General features: G+C 32.8%; 1 protein-coding gene across 23 annotated transcripts in view; it reads left to right on the plus strand.

Moving 5' to 3' along the window:
• Positions 1 to 11,665: 11,665 nt before the first annotated feature.
• The window catches only part of LOC139513830 (ATP-citrate synthase-like), a 54,723-nt gene continuing 40,015 nt past the window's right edge, over positions 11,666 to 26,373 (plus strand). For 3 of the 23 annotated variants that reach the window (XR_011662526.1, XM_071302660.1, XM_071302667.1), the window contains exons 1-3: positions 11,920 to 12,042; positions 19,857 to 20,009; positions 21,634 to 21,756. Coding sequence is in view for 15 of the 23 variants with exons in the window: in XM_071302660.1 (XP_071158761.1) it covers positions 19,863 to 20,009; positions 21,634 to 21,756 (270 nt within the window). In the remaining 8 variants the exon portion in view is untranslated. Of the gene's footprint in view, positions 12,043 to 17,235; positions 17,551 to 19,853; positions 20,010 to 21,633; positions 21,757 to 26,373 lie in introns of those variants that run through there. The other 20 variants (XR_011662524.1, XM_071302664.1, XR_011662521.1 and 17 more) reach the window with 15 other exon arrangements.

A 26,373-nucleotide genomic window follows, 5' to 3' on the forward strand; every position in this document is an offset into this window, starting at 1 on the left:
ATGTATATACACATGTTACTAGCTTGATTTTCCTGAGAAGAATGAACATGAATCTTTTTTATGTTTTGTTTGTTATATCTGTATATCACGTCTTCAGATTAATATTATGTAAAGTCACATGTAGATAAGTCTACGCAAATCGTGTTTACGTAATGAGTATTTGATTCTCTCTGTTATATTTGTTATTCTCGTGGGATTTTGTCTGATGCTTGGTCCGTTTCTGTGTGTGTTCGTTACATTGTAGTGTTGTGTCGTTGTTCTCCTCTTATATTTATGCGTTTCCGTCAGTTTTAGTTTGTTACCCCGATTTTGTTTTTTGTTCATGGATTTATGAGTTTGAACAACGGTATACTACTGTTGCCTTTATTTAAACTTACGGTTGATTTCTCACAAATAAAGTGGAAACGCTTGCTACACTTAATATCATTCCAGTTGTATGAAGTTATCTTATGAATATGGACACAGTTTTCCTTTACATTATTTGGTTCATTTACATCCCATGAAGTAAATGTCAGTGGAGTTAAATCGGAAACCCATTCCCATTGTCCATTAACCTCACGGGCGCCTATCCATCGTTGTTTATGTGTGACTGGAAATAAAATCATCGCTATCATTATTTCTTCCCATAGCTAAGTTCGTGCCTAAAATCTAATTCCAGTTATTCGCAATATTTCTAATATGTGTATGCATGGAATCTATTATTACGATGAGAGTTGTTAATTCTTGTAAGAAAGAAATTATTTTCCTTCCTTTTTTTCAATATTGAAAATGTTACATTTTTGTCTTTGAAATATATCTATATTCATTAATGGCTGAATTAACTAAAAATGAAAAACTAAATGAAGTATCATATTAATTGCTGATAATACGTTTCTTATTCAGCTAATTCTTATTTTCATTATTATGTCTTTCTCTTGAATGTTTTTTCTATGAATAATGGAAGCAAAAACACCAAGCAGAGAAAAAGTTACACGTGTAACACTTTAGAAATCAGTAACTTTATATAATTCCTCTACAAACCTTTAGCCTGTCGTTTTATCCAAATATTTTCTGAGGCACTTTCAATTTTTACCAGATTACTTGACTTCTGTCTACATTCACGCTGAAAAAAACATCGTTATTAAGATTTAAAATACAGACACACACACAAATATTCAACATATATGTAATATTCTTAAATGTGCCCAAACCACCAAACATGTCTTATTACGTCTATTTCCTATTGGTGACCTACCGAATAAGACTTGATTTGTACTATCATGAGTAACAAGATGGATGCATATGCCACAAATGATGCAGAATCTACTTACCTTTCTGGAGCACCTAAGATCACGTTCGGTTTTATATTGCTCAGTCTTCAGTTTTCCATGTTGTATTTTGTGTATTATTGCTTGTCCATTTGATTTTCGTTTTAATAATATAGTCGTGTTATACTAGGATTAAAAGACAAAAAAAAATATGAAACATTTAATCAGTGACAGCAGGACATGTACAGAGGGACACAATTCCAGGGAAATTAAAGAGCTAATTGGTTAGTTCATTGACGTCACATGGTCATGTTCGGTGGATAAGTTATACCAATATGTAATTCTGCTATAATCATGAATCTTTTTCCTATAGATCTTTTCAAATAAGAAGTAAATCGTCCCCCGTCAATTATTAATTGGAATGAATGTCGTAATATCATCCACGACTCACTCCATACTTACTGTATCAAATGGATAAAACGGGAAAAAGCTGACAAAAAATCTTTGGACTCTTTTTTAATTCAGTAATGAAGATAGTTGATATACGTATTCAACATTTTATAGAACATTTTACTATTAACAATAACCACAAAAAACCTATTTCTCGTATCAAACATAAACTAAAAGAACTAGCCAAGAAAATTTTTTTTGTCCCGGCCGATAAAGCTGCTAATAATATTATTATTGTTTGACGTAAATTTTACATTGAGGTTCTGAAAAAAGAAATCACCAATTCACCAACATTCCAACTGACTCCATTTTCAGAAAACGACATCTGTAATAAACATAACCTTTTAGCTACCGCTTTACAAGCATAGCCAAATACAATGAAAGTCCCAACTATGTATTGGCTTCCGAAGCTACACAAAACCCCTTACAAATATAGATTTATTTCGTCTTCAAGCCATTATTCCACTACTAAATTGTCTATTCTTCTTACCAGCACACTTGGTACAATTAAAAACCTGATAATAAATTGTTCAAATAAGGCCTTCGAAAATAGTGGAATTAATTACTTTTGGAGTGTCAAGACTCGTTGGAAGTACTTGATAAATTGCATGCTTATATTGGTGATTTTGAATCTGTTCAAAGTTTTGATTTTTCTACCCTGTATACCACATTGCCTCACATTCTCATTAAGAAAAAATTCACACACCTAATTAAATGGGCATTTAAAAAGTCAGAATGTGAATATATATGTTCAAACTCTTTTAGGTCATTTTTTAGTAGCAATAAACAAAAAAACTATGTCAATTGGACATGCTTTGATACTATATATGCCCTTGAATTTAAACTAGATAACATTTTTGTTCGCTTTGGGGATTCCGTATATCGTCAGATTATCGGAATTCCAATGGGGACTAACTGTGCACCACTTATTGTGGACCTGTTTTTGTATTGCTATGAGTTACAATTTATGACAAAAATAAGCAAAGACCCATCGAAACAACATCTGATAAAAATATTTAATAATACTTTTAGATATTTTGATGATAGTTTGGCTCTCAATAATGACGACTTCAGTATGTATATTAAAGAAATTTATCCTGTTGAACTTACTTTAAATAAAGCTAATACTAACAATGACCACTGCCCTTTCCTCGATCTTGATATCTATATCATTAACGGAAAGCTGAATACTAAAATTTATGATAAAAGAGATGATTTTTCATTTATTTCCTATCGTTAATTATCCATTTTTAGATGGTGACGTTCCCTTGTCACCATCTTACGGTGTTTATATATCTCAACTTGTACGATTTGCTCGTGTATGTAACAATGTTATAGATTTTAACGAGAGAAATTCATGTATTACTGAAAAATTATTACACCAGGGTTTTTGATATCCCAAACTAGTCAAAACATTTACTAAATTTTATCATCGGTATAAGGACATCATTCGTAAATATAGCTCAACATGCAGACTTCTTACACGTTCAGGTATTTCACATCCAATGTTTTATGGAAATATTCTTTATAAAGCACAAAGGTGTCAGTATTCACCTCAAAAACTACCAAAACCTTTGAATAGACTTATTAAGAAGGGATATAGTTACGATGCTGTTGTCAGGTCATTAAAGATTGCATATTTTGGCGTTAATATTTTTTCCATGCACTGATTATTTCCTTAAATGTTTCTTAATGTTTCCTTTTAACATCAATGCAAGTAAGATGATTAATGCTTAATAAATACAATAGGAAATTATTTGTTTTATAAATAGTATCACCGAGAAAGTCTCCTAGGGAGAATTCAGTTTATTTCCTCTTTGTCAATTAAGACTCCTAGTGAGGTTCCACTAAATTTTCTCAATGTATATCGTTATTTCATTTAAGATGATAAATAATTATAGAGCTACATTTTTTGACTGAAGTCTTGTGTGTTTCATTGACAGCTAAAATTCTTTAGGTAAGCATCATATTTTTATCTTTCTCAATTTTACTTGAATTTTATAAGAAAGCATACCATATTATAAAGATAGTTATCAAAGGTACCAGGCTTATAATTTAGAACGTCAAACAGGTGATTCGTCTTCATAAGACGCATCAGTGATGCTCAGATCATAAAGTTTTAACGCAAAACAATAACAAAGTTAGAGAGCAAAGAGGATTCAGAATTCTAAAAAATTGGGCCAAATATGGCTAAGGTATTGGATAAGAAAATCCTTTTGTCAACAGGAAATTCATCAAAAAGACGGTCTAATTGATATTCATGTCAACACCGAAGTGCTGACTAATGGGCTGGTGATACCCTCGGTTACTCTGTATTAAACGAGTATTTAAATGAGCAATATAAGACGAATTAAGTGTAATAGAAATGCACAATTATAGAATTCAGAAAAATCTTTGCATTGTAAATTTTTTTATTATTAAATCAGAAATTATCTACCATGCAATCAAATGTCTTGGTTAAATTAGTCCCCTTAAAGTTAAGTTATTTTCTTTATCTTACAAGCGGGAATAAAAAAAAAAGAAAATCCTTTCAACTTCAAGGAAATATTTTCAGTAACAGCGCCTCTGACGTACATAATTGTAATCCTGGTATCTATTTTGAGTTTATGTATTGCTAAAGACTGCATGTTAACAAGCACAATGTTATTGACACATATTTATTGTTAAATACTGCAAGTTAACAAGTATGTAAAACAATTGTAGTGTTATTAATTAAAATAATGCCAATCTAGTGTCTTTGGTAGGGTTCGTGTTGTTTATTCTTTAGTTTTCTATGTTGTGTCATGTGTACTATTGTTTGTCTGTTTGGTTTTTTTTTTCATTTTTAGCCATGGCGTTGTCATTTTATTTTAGATTTATGAGTTTGACTATCACTTTGGTATCTTTCGTTCCTTTTTTACCCCTGTTGAAAGGTCATAAATCGATTGAGAGGAAACAAATCCGGGTTATAAAGCAAGGGTGACGCATTAACTACGAGAGTCAATCAATTGAACAATAGAAACACTGAAGTGTATCAAAAACAAACGCCAACTCGGCAAACATACATAGAAACGGACTATTTGATAACAACTGCCATATTCCTGTCTTGGAACAGGACATTGTAAGATAAATGGTGGGTTGAATCAGGAACATATATATTGACGAATTAAACATATATTGGAAATGTTATATTACAAATATATCTACCTTAAGATAAAACTTGTATATGTTAATTTGTTTGTAATAATGTGGTTAATTTATTGAGCAATATCAATGGTTTGCTGTCAGGCGTTCCCAAAATCATAAAATCTCGCGAAGTCTCATAAAATTCTGGAATTTAACAATTTTGTGTTGTAAAGCCTTTCAGATTCATTGCTTGTTAGATAACATCAAATTATCAGTAAGATATTCAATTTACAAAGTATATTACTTAAAATTTATTATTAATCACCAGAAAGGGAATAATTTGTTGACATTGTAGAGATACTTCATGAAAGAAGTAACGGTAGTTAATGTCAAACAAGACTTATTAAACAAGTTAAAACAAAAATTTTCATTTCTCTAATGTTTATAAAAAAGCAACAAACAATATTCTGCTTTGGTTGATCAAATGAATGTTTGATTCATCTACATCAACCATACTGTTTGATTCATTTTGTTGTCAATATCAGAAGAAATTACACTATTTTGACAATCAAAGAAACTACTGAAGTCGAATTAATGATGCAATAAGTCATATATGCATAACTTTCAATTAACGATGCACATTACTGCTGAAGATGCACATTACTGCTATAATGAGCAAAAATACTTTCAAACAAAATTTATAACTGTAGTCATTTTCATGTTTGTTAAAATATTGCCGTTTTGTCAGCTTTTAATTACGGAAACTTTATGTTTATTTCTCCGGAGAAAAGATATTCGTACAAATTGTATCAATGTCAATCTAATTTTTAGAGTAGCTAGTGTTTCTCTGATGGATGTTGTGTCTGTTTGCTACTCTTATGGTTACATAAATAATTCAAAGAGAAACAATGTTCTGCTTAATCCAGAATAACCATAACAGGATTAACGTGAAAGATCTGTTTCTATCTATTTACAGGTAAAAATGCTAGTTCTTATTTTAGTATGTGTATTGAAAACAGACATGGTTCGACCACAGGGAACCGATTTGGTATCTGAAACAACAAACCTGTTGCCGTCCAATCAAAACAATCACCCACGGATCAATGGTTTAACAAGTATAAAGGCCAGGGACAAAATACATTCGGAATCAACCACTAAACTGAGTCCGTCAACGGACGCAAACTCTCTATCATCAACTATCATTGTAAATCTGACCACGGACGATGTCGCGATTTCCTTAATAGCCAATGTTTCTAATAATGGACTAATAGAGAAAAATGGCAATAAAAAAACAGGAAACGATATGAATGACGTAATTGATTATATAAAATATGTACAGAACGTGTATGTCTTACCGCCACTTTGCATGGCTGGAATAGCGGGAAACACGGTCGTTGGAACAGTTTTATTCAAACAAAGAAGCCTCAATTCGTCTTTTATTTACATGTTTGCTATGGTTGTCGCTGACATATTAAGTTTGATATCAGATCTGTTCATTTCTGCAGGAACTATAATCGAACAGTATACCACATCAGAATGTTTGCAGAAACATTCAATTGAAATGAGTCATTGGAGCGGAGCGTTAGTGTCGTTCACATTTCGCTGCACGGCTATGAATATTGTGTGCATTCTTTCCGTTGAAAGATTCATTGCAATATCTTATCCATTTCATCTCAAATCCGCGTTAACCGTCAGATTCCCTCTTACTTTTGTTTCCCTTGCGTTTCTCATTGGTATATTTGCTAATATAGCAAAACCGATTAATATTAAATTCATGGATATCCAGAAAGGCAATACAAGTGTTTACGGAGCTGTAAGAACGGACTTTTATGTAGCCAATAAGGAGATAATGAATACAGTAGTATTTTCCCAACGACTGTTCACCGGACCTGTACAGATTATTATGTTTTGTGTGATGAACGCGCTAATAATACGCGGCATGCTTCGAAATAGAAAAAACATGGGCGTAATAAAGGCTGTAAATTCAACAATGATAAGTGATCGAAAGCATTTACAGGTCAAGCTTTGCAAACTATTCCTAATTCTCTGTGCTTGGAACATACTAGCATTTATACCCAATTCTATTTTATTGATGATTGCAAGGTTTTTCCCAAAGCTTGGGCTAAGTAATTTAAGATCGTACACAGCATGGCTTATTGGGAACAGTGGTGATATTCTCCGCGTTATAAACAGTGCTAGTGATTTCATTGTTATTATTCATATGTCATCAGATATTCGAAAATCCTTTTGTAGTAGATTTAAGCGCAAAACTATTTACTTTTATCACTTTCAACATTACAGCTCACTCTTTTAACTATAAGTCATCAGTTATACCGTGTATGGGCATAACTCCTGTTGATGGAATAAAACTTATTTCGTATCATGCTATGAATTGTTCAAACTGTCAAAGAAAAATGAAGAGATATACAAATGTTCATGAATTTTGTTAGAGAAGGAAACAATATGAAAAAGTGTTACTGTCAGTGAAGTTCAATGTTACAGTAATCATAATAACATGTTACAGACCACAAGATTACTGTCAGTGAAGTTCAATGTTACAGTAATCATAATAACATGTTACAGACCACAACATTACTGTCAGTGAAGTAACATTACTGTCAGTGAAGTTCAATGTTACAGTAATCATAATCAGTTGATATTCAACAATAGCATTTTTTTTTTGTCTCAGTTCTCTCTTTGGTGTGGTATTATCTGTCACAGATTGACCATTACCGTTGTTCGTGATGCCGATGCACTGCTTTCCATCTAAATCATTTGTATTATCAACTCATCGAAGCTTGAGGTTATCCGCGCCACATATTAAAGTGACAGTTGACGTTTAGAAAACATTGTTTTCTTGTGTATTATAGTATTCACTTATTGAGGTTTGAGTACTGAACTAGTTTTACCCCTCAACATGTGTATGTGTCTGTACCTTTTGGGGTTTTTTTTCGAGTTAAATTAAGCATTTCGTTTGTTTTTTCTATGTATTGTTTTAACGTTGCTACGGATATCACATGCTGTTATAACTGTTTAATTGTATAAATAATATAAACCTTTTATGTTTGTTTGTTTTGTTCATACTTTGTTCATATTCTGTCAATATAATGGAATGTTATGCGATAATCATACAAAGGAGAGGTTTAGCTACATGTAGCTATAAAACCATGTTTAATCCACTATTTTCTACATAAGAAAATGCTTTTACCAAATCAGGAATATGACAGTTGTTTTCAATTCATTTGATGTGTTTGAGCTTTTGGTTATGCCATTTGATATGGAACTTGTAGTTTTGAGTTTTACTCAGTATTTTTGTTATTTTACTATATTCAACTTTTGGTATCCATCAGCCAATCAAAACTAGGAAATCGTATGAAATTAATTGTAAGTGAACAACAAACTTTCTTATTGGAAAGTGTAACGATTTGTTATGTCGAATGATGGTATTGTTCTAACAGGGTATCTATTGGCTCTGTCGATTGATTGTATTATCCTGGCAGAACATCGATTGGTTATGTTGATTGATTGTATTATCCTGGCAGTGCATCGATTGGTTGTGTTGATTGATTGTATTATCCTGGCAGTGCATCGATTGGTTATGTAAATTTGTTGTAAAGTCCTGGTAGTGCATTGATTGACTTGGTCGATTGGTTGTATTGTCCTGACATTGCATCAATTAACTCTGTCGATTGTTTGTATTGCCCTGGCAGCTCATCCATTGGTTATGTTGATTGGTTGTATTGGCCTGGCAGTGGAACGATTTGTTATGTCAATTGGATGTATTGTTCTGGCAGTACATCGATTGACTCTGTCGATTGGTTGTATTGTTCTAACAGGATATCTATTGGCTCTGTCGATTGGTTGTATTGTCTTGGCAGTGCATCGATTGGTTGTTATGTCCTGGCAGTACATCGATTGGCTCTGTCCATTGGTTGTATTGTCTTGGCAGTTTCATCGATTGGCTCTGTCCATTGGTTGTATTGTCTTGGCAGTGCCTCGATTAGCTCTGTTGATTGGTTTGATTGTTTTGGCAGTGCCTCGATTGGCTATGTCGATTGGTTGTATTATCCTGGCAGTGCATCGATTGGCTTTGTCGATTGGTTGTATTGTTTTGACAGTACATCGTTTACACTGTCGATTGGTGGCATTGTCTTGGCTGTGCATCGATAAGCTCTATCGATTAGTTGTTATGTCCTGGCAGGGCATTGATTTACTCTGTCGATTGGTTGTATCGTCCTGGCAATGGGATTGGTTGTATTTTCCTGGCAGTGTATTGATTGGTTGTATTATCCTTTCATTACATCGTGTTTGTACGATTTTTTTGTTCTGGCAGTTTTGAATTGCTCTGTCAATTGGTTATATTGTTCTGGTAGTGTACTATTGGCTCTGTCGATTGGTTGTATTGTCCTGGCTCTATCTATTGGTTGTATTGTCCTAGCTCTGTAGATTGGTTTTATTGTCCTGTCAGTGCCTTAATTGGCTCTGTCGATTGGTTGTATTATCCTGACGGGCATTAATTGGCTCTGTCGATTGGTTTAATTGTCCTGTCAGTTTATTGATTGGCTCTGTCAATTGGGTGTATTGGTCTGGCAGTACATCGATTAGCTCTGTCGATTGGTTGTATTGTCCTGGAAGCTCATCGACTGGTTATGTCGATTGGTTGTATTGGCCTGGCAGTGCAACGATTTGTTATGTCGATTGGTTGTATTGTTCTGGCAGAACATCGATTGACTCTGTCGATTGACTCTGTCGATTGGTTGTATTGTCTTGGCAGTGCATCAATTTGCTCTGTCGATTGGTTGTATTGTCTTGGTAGTGCATTGATTGGTTATGTTGATTGGTTGTATTGGCCTGGCAGTGCAACGATTTGTTATGTCGATTGGTTGTATTGTTCTGGCAGAACATCGATTGACCCTGTCGATTGACTCTGTCGATTGGTTGTATTGTCTTGGCAGTGCATCGATTTGCTCTGTCAGGGACGTAGCTAGAACGAAAAAATTTTGGGACCCTTTTATGCAGATTTTTTTTTTTTTTCGGTTTTCGGTCATAGGACGGTTAAAAGAGGAGCTACATGTAGAAAGGACTTATAAACAATTTATGAATGAAAACTATTAATTAATCTTCTGAATAGAATAAATCATGGTAAATTGAATACATAAACAACACATTTTTGTGATACCGAAATTACTCAAAATTGTCCAAAATCTGCTCTTCGGGTCTAGGCAGAAACGAACTTCTCTATTACTTTGTCAATATAAACACTGAATTCCCGATGAATATGCAGTAATGCTAGCGATGATAACCTGTCGTTGTTCATTGTTGATCGTACATTTGTTTTCAACAGACGTAGTACCTTGATATATCTCCACGGTAGCACTCGCGAGGTGTTATAAATCAGCGTACGTATTCGCCATCGAGCGACCTCCCAATTGAATTCGTCAAAATTACATGCCAGGTCAGTTTCGTATGTCTCAGACAAAGTTGAGATATCTTCGTTTGTTATATTTCCAACAACACAAGGAAGCAGATACGGCGCAAAGAAGCGATTTTCTAATAATACCAGACGCGACTCCACTCTCCAGTTTCATTATCATATGGTCTATGAACGCAAAATATAATGAGACTTTCCAATACTGTTTGGGCGTGTTTGCAGGGTGATTGGGTCTTGTTGTCTGTCGAACACATCGCCTCGGGATCTGATAAATCTAATGCAGATTGGTACATCTCATTCCAAACAGATAAACCGTACTCAGTAAAATGTGCTCCGAAACTACATGTCTTAGACTGAGTATAACAAATTCAAATCTTGATTTTGTCATGATCTCCAATAAAACTTTTATTTTGAAACCAAATGCCGTTATTTAATGACATTTCATTAATTAAAAAAAAGTGACAACATATGTGTTTTCTTTAAACATTTAATTTATATTTTTATTTCGCTATATTTTTTTTTGCATGCCGAATCGATGTGCACGCAACTGCGTGTTGGCGTATAGGCAGCTACGCGCCTGTCTGTCGATTGGTTGTATTGTCTTGGCAGTGCATCGATTGGTTATGTTGATTGGTTGTATTGGCCTGGCAGTGCAACGATTTGTTATGTCGATTGATTGTATTGTTCTGGCATCTCATCGATTGGTTAGGTCAATTGGTTGTATTGGCCTCGCAGTGCATCGATTTGTTAGGTCGATTGGTTGTTATGTTCTGGCTGAGTATCGATTGGCTCTGTCGATTGGTTGTTTTGTCCTGGCAGTGCATGGATTGTCTCTGTCGATTGTTTAATTGTTATGTCCTGGCAGTACATCGATTGGTTATGTTGAATGATTGTATTATCCTGGCAGTTTCATCAATTGGTTATCATGGTTATGTCGATTGTTTGTATTATCCTGACAGTGCATCGATTGGCTCTGTCGATTGGTTGTTTTGTCCTGGCAGCTAATCGATTATCTCTGTCGATTGATTGTATTGTTCTGACAGTACATCGATTGAATCTGTCGATTGGTGGCATTGTCTTGGCAGTGCATCGATTGGTTGGATTGTTTTGGCAGTGCCTTTTGTTGACTTTGTCGATTGATGGCATTGTCTTGGCAGTGCATCGATTGGCTCTGTCGATTGGTTGTATTATCCTGGCACTGCATCGATTGGTTATTTCGATTGTTTGGATTTTTTGGCAGTGCCTCGATTGGCTCTGTCGATTGGTTGTATTATTCTGGCAGTGCATCGATAAGCTCTGTCGATTGGTTGCATTGTCCTGGCACTACATTGATGGGCTCTGTCGATTGATTTTATCGTCCTGGCAATGTGATTGGTTGTATTTTCCTGTCAGTGCATCGATTGGTTGTATTGTCCTTGTATCAAGTTTGTTTGTTTAAGGTCGAGTTTGTTTTAGGCCGAGTTGTCCAACAGCGTAAGAAAATCACTTCCGCTTTTCTACGAAGGTAATGTCAAATGTGATCAAATGTGTTAATTTTATTTGACTTGTGTGGGATAATTGTCCTTTGACAGTTGGTACCAGAACGTTTTAAAGTATTTTATAGGTATATAATACATGAAATTGTTATGTTTAGTTTCTAACAGTCAATAAAACCCCTCTAATTTGGACAAATTGCACTTCCGGCGCGTTGTTGGCGACGCACGAATGCCGGGTGGTGTGATATCGTATGATTATACCTGATTTGCAGTTTCATATATCTATATATATTTGGAGTAAGTTTTTCACTTAAAAGATATTCAAGTCGCACAGGTGAGGCATTGTTATTTCAACTTTAATTTTAAATGCAGCATGCATTATTTTTTTTTACTGTAAAATCACAATACACCTTATCGCTAATCCCGGTAGTACAAATAATTATGACGTCTTGAAAGGCTATTATAATTTTTTTCTTTGACTCGATGTAAGGCGTCAAAGAAACAAATTACAATAGCCTTTCAAGACGTCATAATTATTTGGACTATAATCCCGGCTGACCCGGCCGCTTGAACTTTTGACGTCAACAACAATCACTTTTCCATTGTGGCGTCAGATATTTTGTTTTATGACGTCAAAATTTTACGGGAACCTGTGTGATTTCCAGCAATGGCGGACAAATAGCGATAAGGTGTATTAAGGTACAAGCACTTGTCTCAAGATTTTATATTACTATCGTCGTGTCATATAAAATTGAGAAAGGAAATGGGGAATGTGTCAGAGCGACAACAACCCGACCATAGAGCAGACAACAGCCGAAGGCCACCAATCGGTCTTCAAGGCAATGTAGCGAGAAACTCCCGCACCCGTAGGTGTCCTTCAGCTGTTTTCGTATGTGATATGTTTTCACATGATCAGGCTGATCCACATTTCAAGTCTAAAGTGGAAAGGATATTCTATTTGGAAAGTACTGAAAGTAGACATATCCTTTAAATCATGAACAGCTTACAATCATTGACAATAGAAAAACAAGAAGTATTTGACATAACAAAAAATTGACTAATGAATGAAATGCAGCAAATTTGATTTAAAACTACAATTTAAAACAAATACCTTATATTAGTTTTTTTTCCTGTCGAATTTGTTTTGAATTTTTTGCCTCCATGAATACAGGAAAAATTTATTAATATATATGTTAAATCTTAAATCCCCCTTTAATTTTTGTGTTTCCATTTCTTCTTTTCTCCTCTGAGTTTCTTTTATACAATTTATAAAATTAATCAACTCATCATGATCATGCTCATAGTTTGGAACAATTTGTTTCAATTTATGATAACTTTGAGTGAATGTCTTCCCCACATGTATCATATCACGCTCCTCCGATTTAAGAATATTTTTTAATTGAGAAAAACTGTTCACTTAGGCAGCAACCATTTGATTTTCTGGGGGGGGGGGGGGCTCTATTGATTTTTTGGGAAAAAAAAGTTTGGTTTCAAGTTTTTGGAGAAAAAAATAATTTGTTTTGTGATTCTGAGAAAAAAAAATTGTTTGTTTCCCCCTCAGCTGCCACTATAAAATTGAAAGAAAAAAATTGTTTTGCGACTTGTCCAGAAAAAAAATCCATAGCCGCCCCCAGAAAATCAAATGGTTGCTGCCTTACCTATATATTTATTTATAAATATTTATAAAACTTATCATGCTTATGAGTAGTTTTAATCAATTTATTCACTAATTGCGACAAATTTCCTACATATTTCACGTTTCCTTCCTCGATCCCGTGCCATTTTATTGTAAAACCAGATGTGGGTATGCGTAGCCTACGAACGGCAATATGACTATTCGTACCCGGGTACACGCAGACACTGTCTTTTATAAAACTGACCTACATGTATTTGTCATTTTTGTCGAGCCTTCGACTTTAGTCGAAAAAGCGAGACTAAGCGATCCTACATTCCGTCGTCGTCGGCGTCGTCGGCGGCGTCAACAAATATTCACTCTGTGGTTAAAGTTTTTGAAATTTTAATAACTTTCTTAAACTATACTGGATTTCTACCAAACTTTGACAGAAGCTTGTTTATGATCATAAGATAGTATCCAGAAGTAAATTTTGTAAAAATAAAATTCCATTTTTTCCGTATTTTACTATAAATGGACTTAGTTTTTTCTGCGGGGAAACAAAACATTCACTCTGTGGTTAAAGTTTTTAGAATTTTAATAACTTTCTCAAACTATCCTGGGTTTGTACCAAACTTGGACAGAAGCTTGTTTATGATCATAAGATAATATCCAGAAGTAAATTTTGTAAAAATAAAATTCCATTTTTTCCGTATTTTACTTATAAATGGACTTAGTTTTTTCTGCGGGGAAACATTACATTCACTCTGTGGTTAAAGTTTTTAGAATTTTAATAACTTTCTTTAACTATCCTGGGTTTGTACCAAACTTGGACAGAAGCTTGTTTATGATCATAAGATAGTATCCAGAAGAAAATTTTGTAAAAATAAAATTCAATTTTTTCCGTATTTTACTTATAAATGGACTTAGTTTTTTCTGCAGGGAACCATTACATTCACTCTGTGGTTAAAGTTTTTAAAATTTAAATAACTTTCTTAAACTATCCTGGGTTTGTACCAAACTTGGAAATAACCTTATTTATGATCATAAGATTGTATCCAGAAGTAAAGTTTGTAAAAAGATTACTCTGTTTTTTTCTGTAATTTACTTTCAAATGGACTTAGATTTTCTTACAATCATAAAATAGTAACAAGAGGAATATTTTGATTGATTTTTTTCCTCATTGTTGTTGAGCCTGTGATTTACAGCAAAAATAGGCGAGACACTGGGTTCCGCGGAACCCTTACAAATTTTTATTTAATGTCAAAAATATCCATCACTAGAATAGGTGTTGAAAAAATTTCTGAAGGGTTAAAATAAAGTCCAGGTATGTTTTTAGACCGTTAGACACCGGATCTTCAAGACATGTGACTGTCATACTTTTTTTGGCCGTTTTAATTACAAACCAGCGAATTAAAATTAACAGGGTTCTTATATCATGTATATAAAATGGTTGTTCAAACTCCATTCATTTAATATTCTATTGGCAATTTTTTTTTTATATATATCCTTTATAACAGTCTTAGCTTTTCACATTTAATCATAAATTTTGAAAATTGCATTTTAAATTCCCCAAAATAATGTCTTTAGTAGAAACCTGGTGTCAAAATGAAAGCATATGGCGCTGTTTTTGGACATATGATTTTCACAAAATAATCGGAAACAGTAAAAAATCGTAGTGAGCCTTGACAAAAAAAATACCTAAAAACATTCGACAGAACATGCTTTCAAAATTTGAGCTCACAAGTGAATAAAAACTCAACTGTTAAAACCGTAAGCAGTGAAAATTGTTATTAGTACTAAAACACATCACACGAGGATACATGTATATAACACAAGGTACTTCTATTTCTGAAAAAAGTCACCTGGTCTCGAAATTTGTTTTATTACAATTTGTTGGTTGTCAACCCAACTTAAACTTGTTCTGCTGTGAATCAAAATTGATTTATCTACACAATACCTTGTTTCTGGTAATTCTTTCACGTGAAAAAATTGTCAATTTCGCACACCTTTATGACGTCATTTACTATAAGACCTATTGGTGACCTTCTACTGTTGTCTATTCTATGGTCAGGTTGTTGTCTTTTTGATACATTCCCCATTTCCATTCTCAATTTTATATAAATAATTTATGTTCCTTGAGTATACAATGTATGTTATCTTGATTTTTCGTAAGTATGAGGGAGGGTGACCATCTTATTATATCTTAATTTTCCAAATATCTTGTGCAGTTTAAAATCAAACTTTTTGATCCATTTGCTCAACATGTGTTGGAAGTGATGATGCATACATTTTGGTCATGTAGTGATGGAAGTCACATGACAGATTCAAATAAAAATGGTATCCCGGAACTGCCATATTGACTTGTCTGACACAATGGTGTGTTACTCTCCTACCTTTGATGTCTGAATCATTCGTAGTGTAACGGGAGTGAAATTTCCACTGGCTTTGCTGTCTTCCCATTGTCTGTCCTAGTTCTGGGATATTAGATAAACTATAAAACCATGTAAATATGAAGAAGATGTTTATTTAAAGACATATACATGGTTGAACATCAGTTAAGATACAATAAATTTACAGTGGTGGGTGGTCTACTTGTCATCCAATAAAGGTTCCATATTTGCCAAACGGTATGAGCATCTGATTATTTCAAATCCTAAGCCATTGTGTAAGTTGTACACTGCTCTGAAACCAGTGAGTAACGTCATACTTCATGTACTTGTAGTTCCTAGGGCTAACAAGCTTGGCCCAGGAAGATGTCAGGCATGTGTAAGAACAGGAAGTCCTGACAAGAATAATTAAATGGCTGGTCTCGTGAGAAAGAGTTAAGCAGGGTTCTCTTTAAGATGTGTATACGTGTCCTGAACGCACGAAAATCTAGCTGGATGCTTCATTTTTTAAACCTGTGTCCCAAAAATATTGTTTTGTCTAAAAGATTTTTTGGGGTAAAAGGGTAGGGGAGGAGAAAAAAATTGGGTGGGAGGGATTTTTCAGAAATTAAAAAGAAAATTTCTCCATTAACAAAAAAAAATGGGGGGCAATACATTTTTTTTTCAGGTTGGGGTCAATATGCAACATAGTGTATTTCACAAAAGAAAAAAAGGGGGGGATTTATTTTTATTTTTGGGAGGGGGCAATTCGCAACAGCATTGTGTTGCACTAAAGCAAAAATTTTAGTATAAATTCAAATCATATAACCAATTCTAAGTTCTTTGACTACAGTTATTCTGTGTCAGAAACCTATTATGTGTCAAATATTTAATTACAATCCAAATTCAGACCTGTATCAAGCGCAAATATTGTGTCCATTTTTGTCCCAACGGTTCAGGGTTGGACCTCTGCCGTTGTATCAAGCTGTGCAATTTATTAGTACCTAGAATATATTTAGATGTTGACATGAACCTTTTTAAAAGGAGTTGTGTTCAAATAAAGGACATTTCGAATTCTATAGCTTTGTGTTGTGGATTTTAGTCTGCCTTTACACTAAGAATGATCTGTATCCATGTATTTCTGCATTACATGTCAAAATTGGCTTAATAAGTTCTAGAGAATTGGAGGGATTTTGGGAGATTTACCCAAAAAGCTCCATGTGATTTTATTGGAAAAAAGAGCTTTCCTAGCTTTTTAGGATAAATCTGTTGAGTTCACACTTTGATTTTTGTTATTTTTCATTAAGTTCTTGGCTGAATGATCATTGTTTTTATTTTCTTTGTATTTAAACTCAACCAGTAACTTGATAATATGATAAGGTCATTAACCCGAATAATCCAGTCGTTATATTACGATCACTTCGATCACTCCATTCGAGAAAAGTAGTGGATAGAGGGCGCTGAATTATTTGAGTTATAAGGTCATCTGCAAACAAAAGACTTCCTATATTTAGAATTTAATATTTTCAGGGGTTTGAATCTTAAATGAGTCTTCATTGTCAATTATCATTTGCAAATAATAGCTCAAGGTTATAAAATTGATCCTAATAATAATAAGTAAATGATTACTAACCCACCCCTAGGATTTGCAGAACCTCATTAATGGTCTAGATATTGACCCTTATCAGCTGATTGTCTCCAGCAGCTGTTTATAGATGAATGAGATAGTAGATTGATTTCCTGTATTGATCTCTAATGGATTTGTTAAGTGTGAAGTGACATTTCTGTTTAACTGAACAGTCTAACAGTCTAACTCTTAAGTAGACTTTTTGTTAGGATTTCCACCAACATTTACAGACAGGTATGGAATGATCTATAGCTCTAATAAGTTTTTAAATAGATTTAAAGGATGCATTTATTAGTAACATTCTTTCCTTAGTAATTCTTTGTTATTTAGATGTATTCTGATTCTTTTGTTATAGATATCCTGCATTGTATAATCATATGTACATATCAAACAATCTTTACTGGGGTTATAAGTATCAACATTGGGATAAGTTTATTGTTGGTTTCTTCAGTTATTAAGTGAAAAAAGCTTTGTATTTAAATGTCTTAGAAGTTAGAATTAAATATCTGTTGTGAGACTGTTTTAACAATATCAAACAATCTCAATTCAAATGATTACAAATGATAAAAAAGATAGATAAGATGAAATAAAGACTTTTTAGTAATATGCAAAAGTCACAGTTATTAATTTTTATGCCCCATTTACATTTTCTGGTCTGTGTGTCCATCTGTTTAGTTCGTTCGTCCGTCTGTTTGTCCGTCTGTCTGTTCCGCTTCAGGTTAAAGTTTTTGGTCGAGGTAATTTTGGATGAAGTTGAAGTCCAATCAACTTGAATCTTAGCAAACATGTTCCTTATGATATGATCTTTCTAATTTTAATGCCACATTAGAGATTTTATCCCATTTTCACGGTCCACTTCCTTTTTTGTCCTGAATCGTTTTTCAGAGACATATATATATGCCACAAGAATTGAAGTAACTTTTGTACCCTTGGGATTTCTTTTATTAATGAAGTCACTAAAAGTTTGTTTAAATACAAAAGTTTTATTGCTTATTTGTTTCTATTGCTAAATAGATATAGTTATCAGTACTGGACAGTAGTTTAAACTGTTGGATAAAGAAGAAGAATTATTTTCAAAAATATATCAATAATTATGCATGGGTGATTTTATAGTAATTTATATCAAACTATTTGAATAGGCAAGGACATGTATCATGTATATTAGTTATATTATTATGTCCTTGGAAAAGGAAAGATTAAAGTAAAGTTATATTTCTTTATCATTTGACCATTTCATTTGATCAAACCAAGGTTGTATTCCTGAACAATATAAAGAGATTGATGCATTAATTATCATGCTTATTTGACAAGGTTAAATAACAATAAAAATGTAAGTGTTCCTGATCAGCTGAATACCTGATTTATACCTGATTTATAGGTGTTCAACGTCTACATGTACTTTGTATGATAACTATTACAGATAGGTATAGGTAAGACACTCTCAGGTATTTTATCCATACAACAGAAAGTATCAGTTGTACAAGTTGAAGGTCTGTAATTTGTTCAATACAGTTTTAAGGGAAGATTTCACATCTTTTTATATTCCGTATTTTGTTTCTAAAAGTTTGAATTTGAAACTTAAAAAATAACATTTTAACAAAAGTCTTCAATCATGTTTATCATGTTTATAAGTTAATTTCTTCAATATATCTGACTTATAACATGATACTGTGATATAGGTTGGTGTAAAATATTAATCTGTGTTAGGACTGATTGTATTTTGCAATGTACAAATATGAATGTCAGTTACATATTGATTTAGGAATTGATTTATTTCCAGGAAGAAAACTTTCTGTTTGTACCATGTACAGATAACAATGTTTTATTAACATACCAAGTGTTTGTATTGTGCAATGTTTTTTAATCATTCACATTGACCAAAAGTCTAAAGTCTCTTAATGTGTGTTCTGAAAAGAAAATGAAATCATTTTGATATGAGTGAAAAATGTTGACAAATATATGTTGGAGAGCCAATCTAGTTGGTTTTAACAATACTATTAAATAGTATTAACATCTCTGTAAAATTATCTTCTTTCGATAATATTGCTTCAGTTATTTGAAACAGAAAAAATGTAATAAGTTTTACTGAGAACTTGTTATTTATAAATGTATTTTTAAAAGAAATTTTACTATCCAAGTACATATTCCTGATATTGACTCAATATTCCAAAGTAGTCTATCACTGAAATTAAATGGAAATACATTTCTATCACACTGCAAATTTTCACTGGCAATGGGCAAAATATTTTCACAAGTTGATTTTATTTGTCAAATTAGGATGTTAAAAGGACCTTAGGATATAAACAGCAATAATCAATGGTAGAGACTTCAGTGAATGAATATTTAACCTTTATCTTTAATACTACTTCCAAGAAATAAAGTATATAAATATATATATATATCTCAATTTATTATTTAAATCTTATACAAATGCATTGTTATAGGATACTTGATACCAGGAACTTTAAAGCATTGAATATGAAATATTTTTTGAATTCGGAGGGGATTTAACTAACAACCCCATTATTATTTTCCAGCAGTAAAGTATGTCTGCCAAAGCTATTAGTGAAGCCAAGGGGAAGGAGTTACTCAACAAATTCCTCAATGGATCTGTAAAGAACAAGTTTGCTGTAGTTAAAGAAGATACTGACTTAGAATCCCTCACATCACAACATTCGTGGCTAGAATCAGAGGTTTGTCAAAATGTTTGTTCATATTTAGGTCTAAAATGTTTATAATTTATGTATTTAAACTTTTAGTATAAAAAATATTTAGTAAAGTTTGTTATTTGGTTTTTTTATTTGTTCAGCATTTAAATCTCTATCTGTACATGTTTTTTCTATATTTTGGAATTTTTAGTTACTACAGATGAACTGTAAAGTTTAAGGTCATACAGAATTTTAATTCATAATAAATTCATGTTACTCTTGATTGATTTATTTTTGTTGGTTCCAATTTTGTGGATTGAGGGAACATCATATTTTCGTGGATATTTGATTTGGCGGTTTTACAAAAGTCTTCACTCAAGCATATAGAAGATTTGTATTTTGTTGAACATTTAAATTTCATGGTTCACCCTTACCCATGAAATTCATGAAAATTGGTATCCCACAAATAATAATGAATCCAGATTATATACTAAGGGTGCATAATGGAATAGGATACATTAGCAGGGACAGTTAGTAACCCTTCCAAAAGTAACTGGTTGGTTTTCTATTGCTTTTTTGAACAGTTTTTTGAAATGAAAAATAAAGTCGCTATCATCATCATCTCCAATTATATAATTTTGAGTGATGACATACACGTGCCATTTATGTAAGCATAAGAAATCGACCACAGGCCATGTGACTTAATGTAAATTAGGTCTATGATTACCTTTCTGTCACCATTAAATTTTAATTAAAATGATAAATTGTAGTGACTTGTTTATGTAAATCTGTCATACATATGTTGGTTGTAAGCTTAAATTGCTTTGTTGCATAAGTATATACTGTGATGTTATATAAGAGGGGGGAAAATTAAAAGGGGTCGTCAACTTTTGCAAGAATGGTGTGATGCAATTAGCTAAAACAAAACACATATGGACATTCACTTTTCTCAATAATAATGTTACGTCAGAATTGTTATTTCTTTTTAAATATATATTTAGAGACAAGAAAGTTGTCTACTGTTTTCTGTCACCTATAAATGCATAATCTCAATACCATGATTATAATAGTTTGTATTTATTGTCAGTTCGTAGATTATGGAATTATATATAGTCAAAGAAACATGCTGCAAAAATATCATGAAATTATCTTTTCCTTTGGAAATCTTATGTATCAAAATATAAAAATTGAATGTTTTTACTTCAATCACCAAAAGCAAACTGAAGGATATATCTAAACAAAAATTATGTCTTTTTATCGTCATATTTCAAATGTGCATTCATACATGCAATATATTTATTTATATATATTTTAATTGACCTTTTGTCAAAAATTCTTGAAGAATAAATATAAGATTTCTTTTGTATTACAATATGTATACCCTTAAATAGGTCACTTCAAAAAAGAAGGTCATTTAAAGAACCAAGAAAATACTACCTTTTCTTTAATTGTTTTATATTTTTGGAACATTGTTGACACATACTAATATCAGATTTTTTGTGAGGGATAAGATTGCTTTTTGATTTATTTGTATTTCTTCCAAATAATTTCCTAGAAAAAAATGCCAACCGGAAAACCGATATTTAGTTTTAGCAATATTGTTTATAGTTTAATTTATTATCATGATAATAATGTCATTTTGTTATAAAGGTAAAAATAACTTTTTCAGAAGCTTGTATGTAAACCAGATCAGTTGATAAAGAGAAGAGGGAAACTTGGTTTGATTAAAGCTGGAGCTGATATTAATGGAATCAAAGAATGGTTGGGCAACAAACTAGGCAAAGAATTTCATGTAAGGCAAAAACATTACACAAATTACATTAGCCTAGCATGGCTTTATATAATTAGTTTTAGTTATATTTGTAGTATTTTAACATAGTTTATAAAAATAAAGGCATATAACATTATGAAGTTATAAACTTGGAAGTCAACTCAGTGGTATATTTTTTGTGCTTTGATCTGTAATAACTCATCATATCAAAGTACTGAAGTACTGAACATCGGATGACCGCAGGTTCTTGTGGATGGTCAAAAGCACATGTCACAGAAACAGATCACATCTCTATACCTGAAACTTGGGTTAATTTACAGAGATATTTTTTTCTGATACAAGTTCGTGCTTGGATGATGAATAAATGACAGGAATTCAACCTCACCGTAATAACTATTATATTGTAGTGCAAGAAATCAGTATACCTTGGACTATTATACTTATATAATAATAGTCGTAGAGAATACACTGGTTTGTTGTTATATATATTATTAATATTACGATTGCATGTATATCTAAATTTCATCTATTTGTATATGATAATTCTATTCTACTATTAGTATAGTGCAGTGCAAGTGCATGGTGGACACTCTTCTGTAAAAAAAATCAAAGCCTTAAAGGCTGTAAAAGCAATTGCTGCCATGTTAATGTTTTGGGGACTTTTATTTTTCATCTACATATATAAGAATTAAACCTGACAGGACATGGTTGTCTAGTGAAAAGCAAGAAGGTTTTGACTTTATATCAATAAAAGACTTAAGCAGGAAATCATTTTTAATATGTTTTATATTTCACAAGGAGACAACAAGTTTACCAGGCTAAAGTTGGGGGTAATTATGGATTATCCCCTGCATGGTAGTGTTTGTAACTGGGCAATAATTACTTTTATTTATTTATTACAAACGAAAGTGAACCAACGCCTGGTGAGTCTGTAGTACGGTAGAGTCCATAAAGTGGATACCTCGCCGGGTATGCAGGGTCGTTATGATAAAAAAACATAAAATGTAGAGAGTCTTATAACAACAACACTTTAGGGACTGCTGCAGAAAATTTATTGATCGACATGTTTCGGTGCCTAGGGCACCGTCATCAGGATAAAAACAATACATAAAATCATGCTGAAGTGCAAAATCGGGTTGTTAAAATTTAAACGTCACAATGTTACAATGGTAAGTAACGTTATTAATAGCAACTGAAAGTGAAAGTGAAAGTTCATTGTAAGTATGGAAGTAAACTATAAAAAGAAATTAAAATAAAATGTTTTTGTTGTGAAAATGTTTGTTAAAATTATTCTGCCAACATGTGTTTCTCCTCTTGCATCGTGGAAAGAATAATACAATAAGTTGTCAGGCTGTGTATAGACTGTATAGGTTGTGTGTTCTGTTAACTTTCTTCCCCAAAATAGACGACATTTTATCAGCAATTCCGTACCATTTCGACTGGCTTCCCTTGGCCAGAGGTACTGCTTCCAATCGCGTCAGGAATGCTGTAAAATGTTTCGGTCGCCGAGAGTAAAGGACAAAGTATAAATATCGCTAGTCTATATGTTGAATTTGAACTATGTATCGTTCATCAAACTATCGGGAATGGCCAGTTTTCTGTAAAAATGGTTGTATCTCGAGGGTTGTATGTTTGATTACCATATTTTCGGGAGCTTCAGATTGAATTTAAAGAATACGAAATCGGGTGCATTTAATTTCAAATTAATTCTGTAAGAGAGAAATAATTTCCTATCACTGTTCTTTTCCTCCTTAAGGCTCGTATTGGGTTAAGATGGTCCGTTATTATCTATTTCTTTTCTTGTGTTTGATGGCAGCATTCTCGGAAGGTTCCTGTGGGTGCCTCAACAAAATACAACTTTGTTTACTGTGTGCGAATGGCTAGTATGATTAGCGCTGGTTGCAACGGCGGTTTCCTTACGGAATGCAGGGGTTCACGATAAAAAATAAAATCAATTACAAACGAAAGTGAACCAACGCCTGGTGAGTCTGTAGTACGGTAGAGTCCATAAAGTGGATACCTCGCCGGGTATGCAGGGTCGTTATGATAAAAAAACATAAAATGTAGAGAGTCTTATAACAACAACACTTTAGGGACTGCTGCAGAAAATTTAATTTTATTTATTTAATTTTAACAATTTTCATAATTAATTTAAATTAACCATTCAGTTAAAACATTTCACCTTTCGAGACGCTAATGTTGAAAAATGGGACAGAAATAAAATAACTTACAAGACATAAACATGTAAAAAATAAATATATATTTCAGCTTACTAAAAATATTTTCATAGTGTTACTTTGACACCATTTCTTAAAACTAAGTCCCACACATAATTGTTCATTTGATATGTGTCATCCTCATGCGATACGAAAAGTTTTCATGTCGCTAAATAGTCTTCTTGTCGCTTAATTTATTCTTCTTGTCCGTTCTTGACGCTTCTTGTCGCTAAAATTCTTCTTGTCGTTATTAGTGAGACCGCTATTTTTAGATTACAGATTATCATTTACACTACACGTATAACCTGTGTAGTGATTTTTATTTTACGATAAATTTATGAATGAACGATATTTTATGAATGAACAAGAGCACCTGACCTCTTTCTGAAACACCAATTAAACATATAAAATCGTATTTATTAAGATATAATTCAGTCAAATTTTCACCACTAAATCAACAACTGAGATTCCATATTTTGTTGAAACATCGTACAACCGGAGAACAGAAATCGCAGTATGAAAATGCACTTTTTTCACTGGTGTTGAAAACCCAAAACTAATTTGACTATTATTTATGAATGACGGAAATTTAAGCGATAACAATACATCGGAGTGACCTCAAGGTCATCCTCTGTAAAAATTGAGAATGGAAAAGGGAATACACATACTAGTTGCAGTTATCTTCTTAAAAATAGAATACATAGGAAAGAAATGAATCTTGAACGATATATATGTTACAGTAAATAGGTGAAATAAGGAATTACATGTAATTACTAAAATTTAGGAATTACATGTAATCCCCGATGCACTTAGTAAATACAAGTAATTCCTGAAACAGCAGTAAATACAAGTAATTCCTGAAACAGCCCAGTTATTACCAGTAATTACTAATTTTAAAACACATTTTTACACCTATTTACTAACTGTTAAAACAATGCTAGCTGTAATAAGATTCAGCTGATCAAAAGTTATGGTAATACCAACTATAGAAGATCAGTAAGTACTTTTAAAAAGTGATCAGCCTAAAATGTACCTTTTTGTTATAGGATCATTATTTACGAGATATACAAAAAATAAGATATATTTTTTTTGTTAAATCATTAAGAAAAATAATGTGGTGAAATTGTATTTTTTTAGCAGTCAATCTGGTTTCATTTTACTAAAATAAGCTGAGAAACCTGGTTGATGAGTTGTGCACTTGCAAGTCAATAATTGAACCTCAATGAATATACTTATTCATGTTCCCTAGCTGGAGATCGGTTACCGATGTATTCAGATTTTAAATTGTAAGGGTTTCGCAGAACCCAGTATCTCGCTTACTTTTGCTATAAGTCGCAGGCTAATATATTATCTGAAAAAAAAACTTGCCGAAGCCCATTTATAAAGGATATACGAAAAAGGATTTTGTTTTACAAACTTTACTTTTAAATATTATCTTATGATCATAAACAAGCGTCTGTCCATATATCATACCACTTTTATTTGTGCTTCTCTTATTTGTCCCAAAGCAAACAGTTGGGGGGCAAAGAAATACCTTATGTCTGCCAGTCTTGTAAGCACTTTTAGAAGCAATGTTTAAATATGTCCATAGATTTACGAGTTTTGAACAGCGTATACTACTATTGCCTTTATTTAAATAAGCAATGTCTCAGACGAGGTGTAAGTCAGTGCTAGATTTAATATTTTTAAAATAGTAATGCCCCTTGGAAATAATAATTATACAGTCAATTCAAATTGCATTGTATTTCCTCTCAAGCTTTCATTTCTCGAAGATATATGTAAAACACTTTGTGAAGATAAAACGTTATTTGTTAGTTATTGCCCTTGGATTGATTAAACTGTCCACCAGGGTTTATGAATTGTTTTCTGTAAAGGGCTTATGAAATCATACAAGAATTTATCAACAGTCTTTCCCTTATGTAATACTTTTAAAGTGTGGTTACTGTAAGTATAACAAATAGATATTTTTAGGGTTTCTAAGGCATTCCTCATATATAAAGGAACTGCTTCATAAGTCTTGTTGAAGAACACCACATCAAGTGGGGAGGTCGTGGGTGTGATCCCAACCTGATCAAACCAAAGACTAAAAAATTGGCATCTCCTGTCTTTGCTAAGCAACATTGAGAGTATAAACTGGTCAGCTGTGGGTCGGAACAATGTGTCTGTGTAAATTGACATGTCTTTCTGTGGTCTGTTTTCTTGAGAACTAGCAAGACTGTGCAGTATGAGGTTTGCTCATTGTTGATGGCAGTACACTGACCTTGAAAATATGACTGCATGATGAGTCTAGCACAAAGCAGAGTTAACATTCAATATAATACAATCTTCAACATTAAAGTCTAAACCATTTATGACCTAGACATGTGGACATTTATGGAGCATATGTTTGGTGTATCTGAATGTTCAGTTACCACTTTAAGTA

The sequence above is a fragment of the Mytilus edulis genome, chromosome 2 (genome assembly GCF_963676685.1).
Source record: "Mytilus edulis chromosome 2, xbMytEdul2.2, whole genome shotgun sequence".
NCBI classification, from domain to species: domain Eukaryota; kingdom Metazoa; phylum Mollusca; class Bivalvia; order Mytilida; family Mytilidae; genus Mytilus; species Mytilus edulis.